Source organism: Zosterops lateralis (assembly GCF_965231275.1).
Source record: "Zosterops lateralis genome assembly, chromosome: 30".
Taxonomy (NCBI): domain Eukaryota; kingdom Metazoa; phylum Chordata; class Aves; order Passeriformes; family Zosteropidae; genus Zosterops; species Zosterops lateralis.
In genome coordinates this window covers 395,946-412,786 of record NC_139790.1, presented here as the reverse complement: position 1 = coordinate 412,786, position 16,841 = coordinate 395,946, and the positions used below count along the sequence as shown (strand labels likewise).

Genomic DNA, 16,841 nt, shown 5'->3' with positions numbered 1-16,841 from the left:
TTGCACGAATTTTTCTTTGGTATCTCCCGCGATTCTCGAGCTCTGCGCGCCTTTGTCGTCCTATTTCCACGTCGTGTTATTGCCACGGTTTGTATCTGTGCTTGTTTCCGTGTTTGTTTTTGAGTTTATTTCTGTTTGTTTCTGTGTTTGTTTCTGAGTTTATTTCTCTGTTTGTTTCTGAGTTTATTTCTGTGTTTGTTTCTGAGTTTATTTCCGTGTTTGTTTCTCTCCCCGCCCGGGTCTTTGTGTGTTTTGTGCCGTCCCGGGGCGGCTCCAGCCGGAGCTTTTCCTACTCTGTGTATTCGCTGCCTCACTTTCATTTCGCTGCTGTTCGCTCGTGACTTTGTGTTTTCCCTCCCCTGAGTCCCCTCTCGGCTCGGCTCTAGCCGTTTTTCGGGTCATCAGGTATTGGAATAAGTCACTCCATTCTCTTCACATCACTTATTTTATTCCCATCATTTATTTTACACAGTTTTCACAGACCTCGTGAAACACCCACTGCCTGGGAGTTTTCTCACTCCTTTATTTCTTGGTCAGAAGGTGATTTCTGTGTCTGTGCTAAAATTCAGGTTGTTACATTTTTCCTTTCCGAGTTCTCCTGGGACAGACCTTTTTGTTCCCTTATTTTTCACCCCAAGGATAGATGGTTGTGTTTCACACCAAGACCCTTTTCATGCAGGAACCTGCAAATCATTTAACTGCACTCAGCAGAGATGTCAGGCCAGTTATTAATTTCACAGAGCAGGCCTGGTTTTATGAGGCTTTTCTTTTGTAATTCTTCTCCCTGTCACAACAGGGGGCAGCACGGGAGAAACATTCCCTGTTGGAGTCCAGGAATCCCCTGGGATGAGCTGGGACCCAGGAAAGGGAGGTTGAGCCCTGGGCAGGGGGTGTGGGGCTGGTCCAGAGGGTTTGGAGACCTTGGCACAGCCCAGGAAAACACCGGGTTTGATTTTAGTCTCCGAGAGCAGAGTCACAGCCAACCCAGAGCCAGGGCCAGCCCATCCAGGGGGGCTCCTGTGGGGCAGAGCTGCTGCAGGGGAGGGGAGCAGCCCCTGAGCTGAGCCTGGGGGGCTTGTCACAGCCCCTGAGCTGGGCCTGGGCTGCCCCTCACAGCCCCTGAGCTGATCCTCACAGCCCCTGAGCTGATCCTGGCTGCTCCTCACAGCCCCTGAGCTGATCCTGGGCTCCTCACAGCCCCTGAGCTGATCCTGGGCTCCTCACAGCCCCTGAGCTGATCCTGGGCCCCTCACAGCCCCTGAGCTGATCCTGGGGGGCTCCTCACAGCCCCTGAGCTGCTCCTCACAGCCCCTGAGCTGAGCCTGGGGGGCTCCTCACAGCCCCTGAGCTGATCCTGAGCTCCTCACAGCCCCTGAGCTGATCCTGGGCTGCTCCTCACAGCCCCTGAGCTGAGTTTGGCTGCTCCTCACAGCCCTGCCCAGCCCCAGGGGCAGGATTGGGCTCACCTTGGCCCTGGCAGAGCCCTGTGCCCAGAGCAGCACTGAAGGTTTTTTTATAACACCAGGTGCCTGTGTTGTTGCCCTTTCTGGCGAGTCAGCACACCCAGATTCCCTGGAATTGGCATCTTCAGGGAGATGGGGCCATCTGGCTCTGTTTTGCCTCCCCAGGTTGTGCTGGCACAGGCAGCACAGGCAGGATTCACACCCAATCAGTCTTGGTGCAAAAATAGCCCTGGCAGAGCCTCTTCTGCACTGCCAGAAGAGAGTCAAGGTCCTTGGAAGTGAGATGTTGTTCCCACAAGGGCAAAAACAAGCTCAGCACGCTGTAGCTTGAATTATTAAACTCCTGCTAAATTGTATTTTGTGCTCTTTCTTTGAATGTAGCCCTAAAACTGGGGCTCCAGAGATGACTTCAGTAAACACCCCCCGGGAACGTGTCAGCACCTTTAAATCTTTGCCTGGCAGAGCTCCTTCCACTTGATCTTCATTTCTGAACAGCTGCTGCATATTTCATGTAGGAAATATTTCATCCCCATGATTGTCTTGGGCTGTTACATTTCAGACCATTTCAGGAAAGCAGCAAACTTGGAGCAGGGGAGGAATCACTCCATCTAAATGAGAAACGCAGCCAGGGCTGGAGGGAGCTGGGCAGGCTGGCCCTGCAGGGCACTGGGGCTCCTCTATTTCATATTTCTGTGCTGTAAATGCCCCAACCCCGCTGGGCACAGCGATGACAGTGCCAGGAAGGGCCACAGGACCCCCAGAAGTTGGGTTTTTTTTTTCCTTCTGCAAACTCATTTTGTGCCACCGGGGTCAGGAGCAGCTCCTTGGGAGCAGGGAGGATGGATTTGTGTCACCTCAGGAGGGAAAAGGGGAGATGTGGAATCAGAGAGGTGTCGGAGGGCTCTGCAGAGCCAAGGGCTGTCCTGGCACTGCAGGGCACACTCCCCTTCTTGTGCTGAACAAGGAAAGTGCCCCAGAAACTGCAGAGGAGTCAGCCCACTGTGTTCCCAGGCCAGCAAACTGCACAGCACGGGCTCCCCGTGCCTGAGTTCACTTTAGCAAAGGCTCTGTCACAGCCAGCTCACAAATAATCAGCTGCAGCTCCTTTAGAAGTGAATCCAGTGCTCTGGGAGCACCCAGTGAGGCACAGCGAGGCACAGGCCTTTCCTGTGTGCTCTCCTGGCAGGCTGAGACAGCTGCTCCAAGAGAGCTTTGATTTCTCTCTGTTCTCCAACCACTGCTGTCTAACACTGATCACAAGGCACAGACAGCTCAGGTCTCAGGTGCGTCCTGACTGGGAGCACGTGGCGTTTCAATAATTTATTCCTGTGCCTAAAAGTGGCACAGTGTGTTTGAGGATAACCATCTGCTTGGATTCCACGCTGCATCCACCAGTGGGAATTGTGCTGCTACAGGTCCCACTCTGTCCTGGAGGGTTTGATTTGGGGGAGCCCAGAATGTGTGGGGAGAGCCCAGCCACAGGCACCCATCACTTCTCCTGAGCAGCAATGCCCAGGCTCTGCTGCTCCCTGTCAGACCCCAGCTGGGACCTCCTGAGCACTGGAACAGGCAGGGTGAAGGCCATTTCTGCAGCTCTGTGACAGAATTAATGTTATTTCAGCAAGAGAAAAGCAGCAAAATAGCACAGTCCCTTTTTTAGAGAGCCCCCCAGACCTGAGCTCTGGGCACATCTCTGCAGTGAGGCTGGGAGGTGCAGCCTGCCCAGGATCCACAGGACTGAGAATGGGATTTTGCACCAACTCCCTGAGCCCAGCACTATCTGCTGGGTCAGCTGGGACTGACTCCTGCCAGGGAGTGGATGGAAACACAGCAGAGATGTCCCAGCCCTTGTCCACATCCAGAGCAGCAGCTCCAGCCCCGAATCGGTGCCACCCAGACAGAGTGTCCCTTATCTCTGGAGCCAGGCCCTGTCCCTGCAGTTTCCATTGTGGAGCTGCCCAGCAGCCCAACAGCTCTTCCAGCCACACTTGGAGTGTCCACCTGACTCCTGACTCCTCGCTTTGGTCAAGCAGAGATTTTCCCCACGATATCCAATGGTCAGAGCTGTGTGATGGAGAAGCTGGTGCCCGCCCAGGGTGGCAGGAGGAGACACACCTGGGCACACCTTTGATGCACCAAACCTCACTGGGACCAGCCCTGGGAGGTGGCCAGCCCTGCCTGCCAGGCTCTCTCTGCTCCCTGGGCCGTGCCCGGCCCGTCATCCCACCCACACTCCTGGCTCAGACTTTCCATCCTTCTCAATCACTTTTGCCTCCAGGTCCCTCCTTGCCGTGCCCGTGTCTCACCCAGGTCACCATCCACTGAGAGAAATCTGTGCAAAAGTTCCTGAGCTGCCCGTGGGCCCTGGCAGCCCTTTCCTGGGGCTGGGCTGCCTGTCCCCTCCACAGGAATTCCCAGAGCCCCCAGGCAGACTCAGCCAAGTGCTTTGCTGCTTTTGTCCCCGTGAATATTTGAAATCGAACAGGAATACAAACATTTGGATTCTAGACACTTCCCAATTCCAGCCTTATTTATCATACTTGGCTCTGCTCCTGGAGCTGGGGCCAGAAGAGGCTCTGAATGATTTAAGTGATTTAACATGCTGTGCATAGATCAATCTCCCTCTCCCCTCCAGCCACAGGTTTCCCTTTGTGGTTTGCTGCACACTTATTATATCCATCAATAGCTAAGTAATTAAAATCCCCCATTATCTGGGTCCTGGCTCCCTTACAAACTGCTCATAAACTATAAACTCGCTCATGATCAACCTCCCTAAAGTGTCTGGGAGTTTGCAGCCCCATCTCAGGGTCCCCAGGCTGTTGTTAGGTTGTGAAGGTCCCACTGGAGCCATGGCCAATTCCAGCCTGAGCCATTGTTGTTATTCCTCTCCCTGTGCCAGGATTGCTCATTTCCATCCCCTTCTTTCTCCACTCACTGCTGAGTTTTATCTCAGAGCAACTCCCCCAACTCCTGCTTCCCTTGTGCTGCAGCAGCAGAGCTCTGGACCTGCTGCATTCCTGGGACCACCAGGGGCTCCTGGGCTCCCAGATTTTGCTCTGCTGCAGAACCAATTGCCGTGCCTGGAAAGTCAGCAGGTCCCCAGTGCTGTCACAGCTGTGGCCCAAATGTCCCCGCACTGTGATCAGGGACCACCCCAGGGCTTTTCTGGGGGGACACGTCCTTGTCACCTGGTTGGGCTGTGTTCCTGCACACCTTGGCCACAGGTCTCTAAGGAATTCATTAGTAACAACCAGGTTTGCCTTGTAATCCCCCATTGGGAGGGATGTGAGAGCACAGAAAACAATTTTCTTCACCCTCTTTCTGGTGCTGCCACTTGCCCCAGGCCTGAGGCTGTGCCCGGAGCTCCGTGTCCCTCTCAGCACAAGGAGAGGCTTATCTGCACCTGGGGAAGGGCTCACCTGTGCAGTGACTGCAGGCCAGGTATGATTACAGGCCATGACTCAAACCAAAAAGTGCTAATTGCAGCATGGGGGAGGAGAGAGGAGCTGCTAAATAACACCTAATATGGAGAGGGACTGGGGAACAGATTGAGGAGCCACCACTGCTAAGAGGATGACACAGGGCTGGGAGATGGTAGAGCCTTCATTGCCTGATAAAGGATGTCCAGAGGGACCTTTGGGAAGGGTTTTTATTTCCCTGAAATCCTTGGTGTCTGGCCAGTGGTTGTAAAACCTCTCACTATTACAGCTGTTGGTCAATAAAGAAACCAGAGACCCAAACATTGGCACTGGAATAAAAACAGCTTGTTATGGGGCAAACAAAGGGTGGGAACGAGATACAGGCAGGTCCTGACAAAGGTCTCCCCCATTTCTCTGCTGCCCAGTCGGGCTGGGAGCAGCTTTAACCAGTGGTGGCACGTCACTGGTGCCACACAGACCATGTGCCACGGCCTCCTGAACGCCTGTTTGCCAAGTTAGTCACCACAGCCCACAGTTGCTAGACTGGTAAACAAGGGCAAACACTGATACTGCTGTCCCAGGAGGCGCAGTGACCCCGTGAGGCAATCACTGCCCGGCTTCCTGGGAGCTCCACTCAACCCCATTTCTTAGAAAAAAAAAAAAAAAAAAAAAAAAAAAAAAAAAAAAAAAAAAAAAAAAAAGAGACGAGGCACTGTTATTATTGCAGTAAGAGGGCTGTGTCATGCTGGGCTCTGCAGCTAAATATATTTGGTGTTTACTGTAAGCAAGGACAGTGGGAAGCCTTCCGAAACGGCGCGGGGGCTGCTCCCGCTTTTCTCAGCTATCAATCACGCCTGGCTTGAGCCATTTTTACCCTGACACAAACGGAAAATATTTTCCTGGTTTAATTTCTACTGATCAAAGATACTTCCTCAACAGAGAGGAGCCCCACAGCCCCGGGGAGGGGGGGACGAAGTCCCTGAGGAAACTATTTGGCTTTGGGGACGTGGGACACAGTCCACGTGCAGTGGGACTCCCCAAGAGCAGATGGGGCACATCAGGACACATCCCTGAGAGTCAGGACACATCCCTGAGAGTCAGGACACATCCCTGAGAGTCAGGACACAGCCCCAAGTCAGGACACATCCCACCAGCCCAGGGGCACTTGGCCAGGCTATTATTCCTTTCTCTTCCCCAGTTAATTTGCCAGACAAGTAACTTACCGTTTACCACATGCCTGCCAGGCCGTGCTGGGAGCACCTTGACCCTGCCCTGTGTGTGGATCCCCTTTGCTGCACCAGCATCCTCCTCCCCAGCTGCTGCCGTGACCAGAGAGGCCTGCAGAGGGGCAGGGTTTGGGGTCAGAGATCTGTTTACTTTCCCTGTCAGATTTCCCTAAACAGCATTGGAAAAGGCTCTTTCCACAAAGCTCATCGCGGCCGGAACTGACTCAGCTCTGCACAGAGGGTCCTGGGCATGAGCTCACCGGCCTCAGCCACCTGACGTCACACTCAGCACTGTTTACTGACAGACCACATCTTTTATTCCAGTTTGTGCCCATCAGGGGGGTGACAGCAGGGCTCTCCACGTGTCCCCCAGCCCTGCAGCCCCCTGGGCTCCCTCAGTCTCACACAGACCCTTGTGATGGCAGATTCTCTCCACAAGGCAGACACAAAGTCAGATCAGATTTACTTCTCCAGGCAGATGCCAACGAGTCCAGAGCACAAACTGCTGGCTGGGCTTGTGAACTACTGAGGGCTCAGAGCCACAGTGGGAGCCACCAGAGCCCAGGCTCACCATCAGCTCTTTGCTGCTCAGCCAGACCCTGCCAGAGGGACTGCAAAGCACACACAGCATCCCCCTCTCCCCTTCCCTCCCCTCCCACACAGAACTAAAATCTACTGGCAGCTCTGAACTGGTTCTTTTTTCTCTGAACTGGTGCAGAAATAACCCAGCAGACAGCCCGAAGCCCCCGCACTGACACCTGACAGCGAGTCAAGGGCAGATCTGGAGAACAAAGACAAGGCTCCCCTGTAAACAAGGCATCACTCACTGAGACTGTGGGGACTGTGGGGAAATATCTAGAAGGCATTTCTGCCAGAGTTAAATCCATCTGGGAGCAGGGGCTGTCACTGCTGCTCAGTGTGGAGGTCCCAGCACTTGGGCTGGTGGCTGTGACTGGGGTCAGACACAAGGGGAAACACTCTGTGCTGTCCAGAGCAGGTCTGTGCTCCACAGATGAGTCAGGGCCCGTGGGAGCCTCTCTGCTCCAGTTCTGCCCGGCTCAGACCTGCTCTGGCTCCTGAAACTGCCAGCCTTGCCTGTCCCAGAGATAGAGGCTTTTTACAGCCCTGCTTTGCTCTTTGAGCGGGGCTGACGTGGGCAGCTGGTGGCAGTTCTCTGGGGAAAACAGCCGTCAAAGTTCAGTTACCTGCCATAACTCACGAGCAGCCGGGGCGGCCCTGGGGACAGGCAGAGCCAGGCACAGACCTGTGTGACACCAGAGCCCAGGCACAGACCTGTGTGACACCAGAGCCAGCACAGACCTGTGTGACACCAGAGCCAGCACAGATCTGTGTGACACCAAGGCCAGGCACAGACCTGTGTGACACACCAGAGCCAGGTACAAACCTGTGTGACACCAGAGCCCAGGACAAACCTGTGTGACACCAGAGCCAGACACACACCTGTGTGACACCAGAGCCCAGGACAAACCTGTGTGACACCAGAGCCAGACACACACCTGTGTGACACCAGAGCCCAGGACAAACCTGTGTGACACCCTCAGAGCTCAGGCACAGACCTGTGTGACACCAGGGCCCAGCACAGACCTGTGTGACACCAGAGCTCAGCACAAACCTGTGTGACACCCTCAGAGCAGCTCCTGCAGCAGCAGGGGCACAGCCAGCCCCGGATGAACTGCCAGGATCTGCAGCAGGAGCTCAGAATGCAGAAAGTTCCCCCAAACACCCAGATGCAGCAGCAGCCCCGCTGGCTCAGGCACGGCCACAGGGATGGGAAGGGGATCACAGAAATTGCTTTTCCAGCAGCTACAAAGAAAAGTTGCTGGGCCACCAGAGACAGTGGTAGGAGCCAAACACCATCTGTTCTCTCCCAGGAACTCTTTTGTTAGTGCAGAGATGAGCTGCAAGGCTGACAACTCTGCAGTGCCAGGCTCATCTCCCAGACGATCAGCACAGCACTGACTCCCCGATAAATCTCCACAGATGCAGCTTTGCCCTTTCCCTCCTTCCCTTCCCGGTTTTCTTCTCCCAGTGTTACTCAGCTACACCAACCCAAACCTCAGCTGCTCCTCTGCAAAACACACCCGGGCCAGGAGCTCCCTCTGCCACGTCCCACTTTGCTTTGACACGAAATTAAGGACACTGAGAACTAAATTCTGCTCAAGAAGCCTGTCCCTCCAACCCTGGCATAGCTCTTTCATCATGCAGCCAGTGTGTTCAGCCTGGAGCACTTGCACAGAGGCCACTCAGGCTGTCCCTTGTGCCTGGCCCAGACAGACCCATGAGTTTAACCTTTGGTGTCCCCCTCCCTCACCCGGGATCCCTTCTGCACCTCCACAACCCTCCCCAGGTACCCAGATCACCCTGAGCCCTCCCCAGAGCCCCAGGCTGTCCCATTGCTGTCCCAGTGTCACCGCCCTGTGCCACCTCAGCCCCGCTCCCATCCCTCCCTGACCCGGCTCTGGCTCTGGGGCACAGCCCAGGGGGCACCACAGACCCCCAGGAGCCAGAGCAGCACAAAAGGCACAAAAGCACGTCCTGTCTGCCACCTCTCCCCAGCAGAGGAAGCGGCTCCGGAGCGATTAGAGGAGCGGGGGGCACTGGGGTACGTGTGCCGGGTACACGCCGGCCGGGCGGTGACGATGACCCGGGCCAGCCCTGGGCAGGATTTCCTCGGGCCTGTCCCCTCGGCCGCAGACAATGAGTGTCTGACAGCTGGAGACGGCCCTGCCCTCGCCCCTCTGCAGCCACCGGTCCTGGCGACCTGCAGGAAGATCAAACAGGAAACCGGGCAGAGAAAGAAAAGGGTTGTTCGTGCTCCAAAGGCCAAACTTTCATTCCTGACCTGGGGGGAAGATGCTGAAGTCAGGAATGTTCAAATGCTTCCCCTGGGTCTCATGGGAATAGCAGGACACGGTGGGTGGAGTGGCACGAGCGATGGGCTGGTGGCATCTCGGGGGGTTGGTGACATCTCGGGGTCCTGGTGCCACCTCATGGTCCTGGTGCCACCTCGGGGTCTTGGTGCCATCTCGGGGGGTTGGTGACATCTCATGGTCCTGGTGCCACCTCAGGGTCCTGGTGCCACCTCGGGGTCCTGGTGTCACCTCGGGGTGCCAGTGTCACCTCACAGGCCGGTCCTGCTGGCCCGTGCTCCCCCCCGATGGAGTCACCCCAGTCAAACCCCTGCCCACCCACCCACCCCCCAGGCACCGTGTGCCCCCTGCCCTCAGACACGGCTCTTCCCTTTGTGACAATGCCCTGGCTGCAGCCCTGCCACCCCTGTGCTCCAGGAATGATCTCCCGTGACACGTGGGGAGCACCACAGCCAGAGTTTCTCTTTGCAAAGATGGATTTTGGAAGTCTCCAGCACCAAGAGAATACACCTGTGGCTTCCTCACACAGTGAGCCCTTGCCTCCCCAGCCCCTCCAGGCTTTCCACAGGATCCACACCAGATGTGTCCTCAGCTCTGCTTTGCTCCCTGCAGGGCTCATTCCAAGGGGCTCTGCCTGGAAAAAGTGCCAGAAGTTTCTGTTTCTCACCAGACGTGATTTACTCACTGTAACTGGCTATCAGTTATGTCCCGCACTGCATTATTAACTTGGTGATCGTACATTTAGCAGAGGATTTATGAGAAATGAGGAGACATTCATTATCAGTAACACCACAGGCTTTACTCTTATATGGTCTCCCTGCAGGGAGCGATGCTTGGCTCAGCCAGGGCTCAGCCAGCTCCAGCCATGCCCTGGGCCAGAGCAGGACTGGGCTGCTCTGCACAGCTCTGGGGCTGCAGCCCCCTCTCTTAGGCTGCTCCTTGTTTTTCCCCTATTAATATATTTTCTGATGGAATTTAACTGGTTTAACTGTGCCATCATGTTTTCTGTTGTCTGAAAACCAGTATGTTTTTCCTGTTTTCAGGCAGGGAGCTGTGCGAGGTTTGTCTGGGACGTGGCTGTGCTTCCCAGCGACTGAACTGCAACAGAAATGCCCTTAAAATCCCCTCCTTATCCTGAACCTCCGACCTGGGGACAAACATCCCCTCCTTCCTGTACCTCTGAACTGGGGACAGGTACCTGCCCTGTCCTGCACCTCTGAGCCGGGGCCACAGGAGGAGCCACAAGGAGCACACAAGGCCAAGTGAAGCTCTTGGGGTTTGTGAGCAAAGGGTAGAGGGCCCTGCCGTGAGATCTGGACGAGTGTTCCCAGATGTTCTATTGAAGAAACAACAACCACAGGAAAACCCCAAGCAACAGCCAAACAAACAGAAATCTCAGGTGGAGCCCCAGAGCCCACAAGCCCCAGTGGAAAGAGGCTGTGGGCAGGTTGGAGCCAGGGCAGGCACTGCCATTTGCATGACCCGGGTGTCTGACAACCTCCCAGGAATTTGGATTCCAAGAGCAGCACAATGAACCAGCTCCTCCCTGACCTTAGAGCCCCACCACAGCTGTCTGTGCACACACTCCAGCTCGGAAACCTCTTCCTCCCAGAAGCCTTTCCCAGCAGACAGAGGCATTTCTGGCTCCCGAGAAGGGCTGAGGCTCCCAGCTGTGAGGAGCCAGATTTCCAGACCACTAAAGCCAGGGAAAGGCTGGGAAGAGCAGAGATGGCTGGAGGCTCCTGGACATTTCCCAATCTCAGGTTTTCACCGAATGACCTGACGACAAAGCAAATATCTGTATCTATTACATCTCACAGGTATCACAGGATATTCTGAGCTCAGTTTCTGAATGTCCCATGCCCGGCTGGGAAGTTCTGGGCAACACCCAGAACTCCAGGGGGACTTTGGCATCCTCTGACCCCTGACGGGCGTTACAGCCCGCGCAGGCTTTGGCAGCAGCTCCTGCAGGGAGAGCTATGCGAAACACGCCCCGGGGAACTGCCAGGCATCCCGGATTACCTTCTTTGGAGCGGTTTTGGAGGTTACATTGAGGCAGAGCGAGTTCTCTGCAGGAGTTTGTGGTGCAGGCACTGGCAGCCCCAGTGTCCCTCCACCTCCTGCCCTGGGGCCGGGACCTCCCTGCCCATCCCGGGGGGTTCCCTGGCAGCAGAGCCCCGAGAGAACGGGAGAAACAGCACAATTAGAGACGTGGCTGTGCCTCTCTGCAGACAGTGGGGAAGGGAATTAATCCTCCCATTAACGGGTGAAATGGAGCGTTTGAGTCTCACAAAGCAATTACACAATAATAGCGGGAGGACGATGATAGGAATCACATCTTCTCTGAAGTTGCTCTCCAATCCAACACATGAATAATCCCTCCTAGGCAGTACTGGGAAGGGAGTATTAAAAGACCCATATAAACAAAAATTACTGGAAAAAAAAAACCAGACGAGGCATGGCTCATCGCTCCGTCAGAGCCAAGCACAACTAAATTTATACAAAGTGGGCAGAGAAGCTTGAAGGGGCAAAGACATTTGTTAGTGCTCAGCGCGAGATGAGCTCACCAGGAACGCGTGCTTGATCTTGGCAGCTTCCTGATGTCTTACTCCTAAAGCATCAGCTCCGGTCTCGGTTTCCATGGCAGACACTTTTCTGAGCTTGTATCCTCCACAGATATTGCTAATTTATGCTGTCAGCCCCGTCTCTGCAAATACCTGCAGAGAGATTCCATGTGCGGTGGGAGCGGTGAGAACAAGGCGCACGTGAACCTGCCTCAGCTCTTGTTTTTGACCAGGAGACACCACAGGGTTTGTTTTCTTCAGTCACAAGATCTTGGTTGATCTTCTGGCTCTGAGTTTTGCCCCAGGTACCCAGACACTGTTATCTGTCCCGTGAAGCAAAGCACTTCCAGCCTTTCATCCAGACACGTGTCCCAGGCAGGTTTTCCCCTCGGTGCTCAGGGCAGCTCTGAGCAGGAAGGGTTGGGCAGCACATGTGGCCCTTCTTCCTTCTGCTCCCCCATCCCATTTCATGCAATCAGAGCCTATAAACCACGACATCTTTCCCAGACAGAGATGCAGCCACACCAAAAACTGTCCCATTTTCAGGGTGGATTTATCAGCCCTGCAAATGTGGAACAAGCAGCTGATGAATTGGTGTCACCAGTTTGGGGAGACCACGGGAAGGTGAGAGGCTGCACGTCTGGCTGGTGGAGGAAGAATCCCAAAGCTGTTGTTTACACAGCGGAGCACGAGACATCCAGCACATACAAAAAAAAAAAAAAAAAAAAAAAAAAAGTGAAAAACTTGTAAAAAGTAACTGGCACAATGGCAGAGCCACAGGAAGCAATGGCATGTGCAGAGCACACGCTGGAGCAAAGTCCTGGCAGCCGTGGGGAAAGCCATGTCCTGGCAGGGGACAGGGACTGCAGGGTTCAGGGCTGGTTCAGCCTGTGCCCGGCAGCACCGGGGGGTGAGGGCCATTCCCAGGCAGGAAAGTGGCCAGCACTGGAACAGATCCCTCCCTCCCCCAAGGACAGAAGCCTGGCAGGTCCTGGCCAGCTGCAGGTTGATCTGGGCTCGGATGGAGCTGGGCTTGCCAGTGATTCTGGGGCCCAGGCTCTGCTCACACTTCACCTGGTGAGCAACAATTCCCTCCTGGGTTCTGAGCCAGCACAAACACCCACACATGAGCTTCAGGTGTGTTCACCTCAGCCCTGGCTCCTGCTGGCTGCTGCAGAGGGTTCAGACCATATGGATCAGATATATCTCCCCACCTCTATCTGAACAAATTGAAGTTTTAAAGGGAATATGGAATAAAAAGCATCTAGGTGATGTTTCTTTGGATCTGTTCTTCAGTGTGGTGATTTCCACAGCTCTTGTAAACAAGGGAAACCCCTGGTCCAAGTGGGATGGGGGCAGAGGCTGTTCCTGGAGCCCTTCAGCAAGGGTGAGTAACAGGGTCAGCAACAACAGTAAACAAGCTTTTGGTTTTCCAAACAGAGCGTCTGCAGCATCCGGCTGCTTTAAAACATTAACCAAAATACACTTATCTCTGGCTCCTGGCCTTAACTGCCTTCTGAACCTGCAGCTATTCTGGGCCACACCGGCTGTGCTCAGTCACACCAGGGGTCTGAGCCCAGCAGAGCAGAGCCCTGTCCGGTGCATCCCGAGTGGGAAGGGACCCAAAAGGGTCACAGAGCTCCCTGCTCCTCTCAGCAGCCAAAACTAACCCCTATGACTAAGAGAGAGTCCTCCCAGCCCAAGGGCTTGTCATTGACCAAGGGTGGTGTGGAGAGCACAGATGTTTTTGGAGCAGAGGTGAGTTTTCTTTCCAGCACCAAATTTAAGCAGAAGGACGCTGGGGGCAGGAGCAGGGCAGCAGACTGAGTTTTCTTGCTCCCCCTGAGCCCATTGCCATGTGCAGCTGAGGGTGTAACACCCAGGGGAGTCACCTCAGGGGGTGTCATGGATCACCAGCCTTTGGGGCAGCCCTTGTGAGTCAGAAACTGCAGCTCTGTGTGCTCTGAAGAGGGGTCACCTCTGCTGGGGAGCAGCAGAAAGGAGCCCCTGCCCGGACAGGAGCAGTTTTGCAGTGTTTGGAGACAGAGCCGAGTTCTGGGCTGCTTGCACAGGCTCCAGCCTCTGCTGGCATTGCCACAGTTCTCACCTGGAGTTTTACCTGTGTGTGATGTGGCACACGGTGCACGCAGGGCTGGGCAGGGGCAGAGTTTGGGCTGTGCTGCCTCAGCCCCACAGGGATGGCTGGTGCCTGTCCTGCGCTGGGTCAAAAAAAAAACAAAACAAAACATTTCCTTTGCAGGAGCAGAGAGAACTTTTCATCTCATCCGCACGAACAGGAAAGTTGGCAACTCAAAAGTTAAACCGGCCCGTGGCTGTCGGGGCGTTGACATCAGCGTGATCTCACCATTGTAACCGGAGCGCTCCGGCTTTTCCTGCAGCCCGCCCTTAAATACCGGCCCCGGAGCCGACACAGCCCCGTCCCAGCGCCCGGAGCCCAGGGCACATCCATGAAAACAAAGCCCGGCCGCAGCCCCAGCCCCGCAGCCATGGCCACGTCCCTGCGGGTGAGCCCCTCGGTGCACGGCTACCGCTTCGACACCGCGCTGCGCAAGAAAGCCTCGGCCAACATCTTCGAGAGCATCAACGAGGCGTCCCTGCAGAAACTCTTCCGGAACTCCGGGGACAAGAAGGCGGAGGAGAGAGCCAAGATAATCCTCGCCACCGACCAGGACATGGAGGAGAAAAGCAGAGCGCTGATGGCGCTGAAGCAGAGGCGAAAGGACAAGCTGCTGCAGTTCCTGACCTTTCGGAAATACTCCATCAAAGTCCACTGAGGCGGCGGGGGGAGCGGAGATGGAGAACGCTTTGTGACGGGACTGGGGGTGCGCTCCCAGCGCGCTCGGCGAGGCTCCGGGGACCCACCGGTCCCGGCACCGGGATGGGCATCACCCCTGCGGGATGGACATCACCCCCTGCGGGATGGACATCACCCCCTGCGGGATGGACATCACCCCTGCGGGATGGACATCACCCCCTGCGGGATGGACATCATCTCTGCGAGATGAACATCACTGTGAGCAGCAGCACCGGGGCCCAGGACAGCGCTGGAGCGGGACAGGGGCCGTGCCCAGGCAGCTGGGGACCAGGACACACTGATGACCACAGCAGCCCAGTGACCAGGGCACACTGGTCCCCAGGACGCATCGGTCCCCAGGACAGCCCAGTGACCATGTCACACCGGTGACAGGGCACATCAGTCCCCAGGATGTGCCCACGGCAGCCCGGTGACCAGGACACATCGGTGACCAGGACATGTCGGTGACCAGGACATGTCGGTGGCCAGGGCATCATCGGTCCCCAGGCCACATCGGGGACCAGGACACATCGGTCCCTAGACCACACCACTGCCCACAGCAGCCTGGTGACCAGGACACATTGGTGACCAGGACACATTGGTGACCAGGACACATTGGTCCCCAGGGCATCATCGGTCCCCAGGCCACACCAGTGACCAGGACACATCGGTGACCAGGACACATCACTGCCCACAGCAGCCCGGTGACCAGGCCCCACCAGTGACCACAGCAGCCCGGTGCCCATGTCACATCGGTCCCAGGGGTGTGGACAGCGCTCCGGGGCCCGAGGCTCGCAGACAGACAGACAGACAGACAGCAGCTCCCAGCGAGAGGCAGCCCCACTCCTCCAGGCCGAGGGAACCCACGGGACTCTGTGTGGGCTGTGACTCGGGACCCTCTGATGGACTTGGTGCTTACGGACTTGACCCTTTTGGTCAAAGGTGCTTTTCCTTTCCGGCCTCGGCTCCTCAGAGCCTGAGCCCTGCAGAGCTGTGGCTGCTGCCCACGGTCACTCTGCGTTTGTGAAATGCTCCCAAAGCACCTCGTGGTGCAGCAGTTCAGCCACCCGGGAACTCGTTAGCCCCAGAGACACTCTGCACAACTGTTCCTTCCCTCCCCGAGCTCTGTGTGTGCAGTAAGAGGCCTTTGCACAGAAGCAATAATAATGACAGATTTCCCTGAATTCACTGTGAAGTTCCCTAATGTTGTGTTCACTCACCACTAACACTGAAAATCTGAATACAATAACTGCAGTTCTTCTCTGTGTAGGCTACAGTCACTATTAGATGAGTATTTACTTCACGGCAGCATTTTATGACAATGTAATTATTATATTGACTATAATTTATTGCATACGGTGATGTGAAAAACTAATAAATTATGAAGTAAATACAAATTATCTTGTCTGAAATGCTCAGTTCTGCTGGGGCGGTGGGGTTAGACCTTGTCACTTATAAAGACTTGGCTTAGGAGCAGATTACCTGCACCTCTCCCTCATTCCCCAGGTGTGTCTTTGGCTCAGGGTGTGGAGCAGCCCCACCATCCCCACCTGGCAGCACCAGTTTTCCCTCTCCAATAAAGGAGAAAAACATCTTCTGCAATGAGGAAAGAAAGGTGTAGAAAATGATGGTTTGGGGCCAGGCTGGGCAGTGGCTCCTCAGCCTCTGACATTTCTGCAGAGCAGAGAAGGAGCCTGGGCTTGGCTCCTCATTGCCCAGAGAAAACAGAACTAAGTTATGCAGCCTTGGCACCAGAATCGGGCTGTTTTTCTGCAGCTTTGTGCTGTGCTATCATGATAGATGATGCTAAAAGTGCTTAAAAATAGCAAAGACTGGTTATTTATAAGTCTGTCCTCTAATAACCTGATGGTTTAGATAAAAACATTCCCATGACTCTGCTTAGAGCAACGAAGATAAAGCAGCTTGGAAGAGTGATAGCCCAGCTACAGTTTTTCTGCCTACAGTAAGGACTCCAAATTGCCAATAAGTCAGGGAGACTGCAAATAATCTTTAAAGTCACCTAATAGAAGGGGCAATTATAATTATTTATAGCTGGAGTGGGATGCATGGTGATTTCCCCTCCCAGGAAGGCCAGAGAGTAAACTGTTTTGGGATTAACCTCCTTGAAAGTGCTTCCAAAGGCTTCTCAGAACTGTCCTTCCTCAGAAAAAATCTCTCAGAGCAGATTTCTCAGAAAAAAATCTGTCTCAGAGAAAATTCCTCAGAAAAAATCTGTCTCAGAGCAGATTTCTCAGAAAAAAATCTGTCTCAGATCAGATTTCTCAGAAAGAACCTGCCTCAGAGCAGGTTTGCTCCAGAGGAAGTTGCAGTTTTCCAGAATTCCACCCTTTCCAGAGAAGTGTCCCACACTGGCTGCAGCTGCTGCCCGTTGGTGACACACCCCAAACCATCACACACAAACTGTGACTCGACACGATCCATCCACAGCCCCACAAACTGCCC

General features: G+C 54.9%; 1 protein-coding gene across 1 annotated transcript; it reads left to right on the top strand.

Moving 5' to 3' along the window:
* The first annotated feature begins 13,110 nt into the window (after positions 1-13,110).
* TCIM (transcriptional and immune response regulator) lies at positions 13,111-14,506 on the top strand. Its single transcript, XM_083880618.1, has 2 exons — positions 13,111-13,321; positions 13,824-14,506. Exon 2 carries the CDS (start codon positions 14,032-14,034, stop codon positions 14,356-14,358), a length of 327 nt encoding a protein of 108 aa, XP_083736744.1. The 5' UTR covers positions 13,111-13,321; positions 13,824-14,031; the 3' UTR covers positions 14,359-14,506.
* Positions 14,507-16,841: the final 2,335 nt, after the last annotated feature.

Excerpts from the sequence above, each read along its gene's own strand:
- TCIM (XM_083880618.1), top strand. The coding sequence starts at position 14,032 with ATGAAAACAAAGCCCGGCCGCAGCCCCAGCCCCGCAGCCATGGCCACG.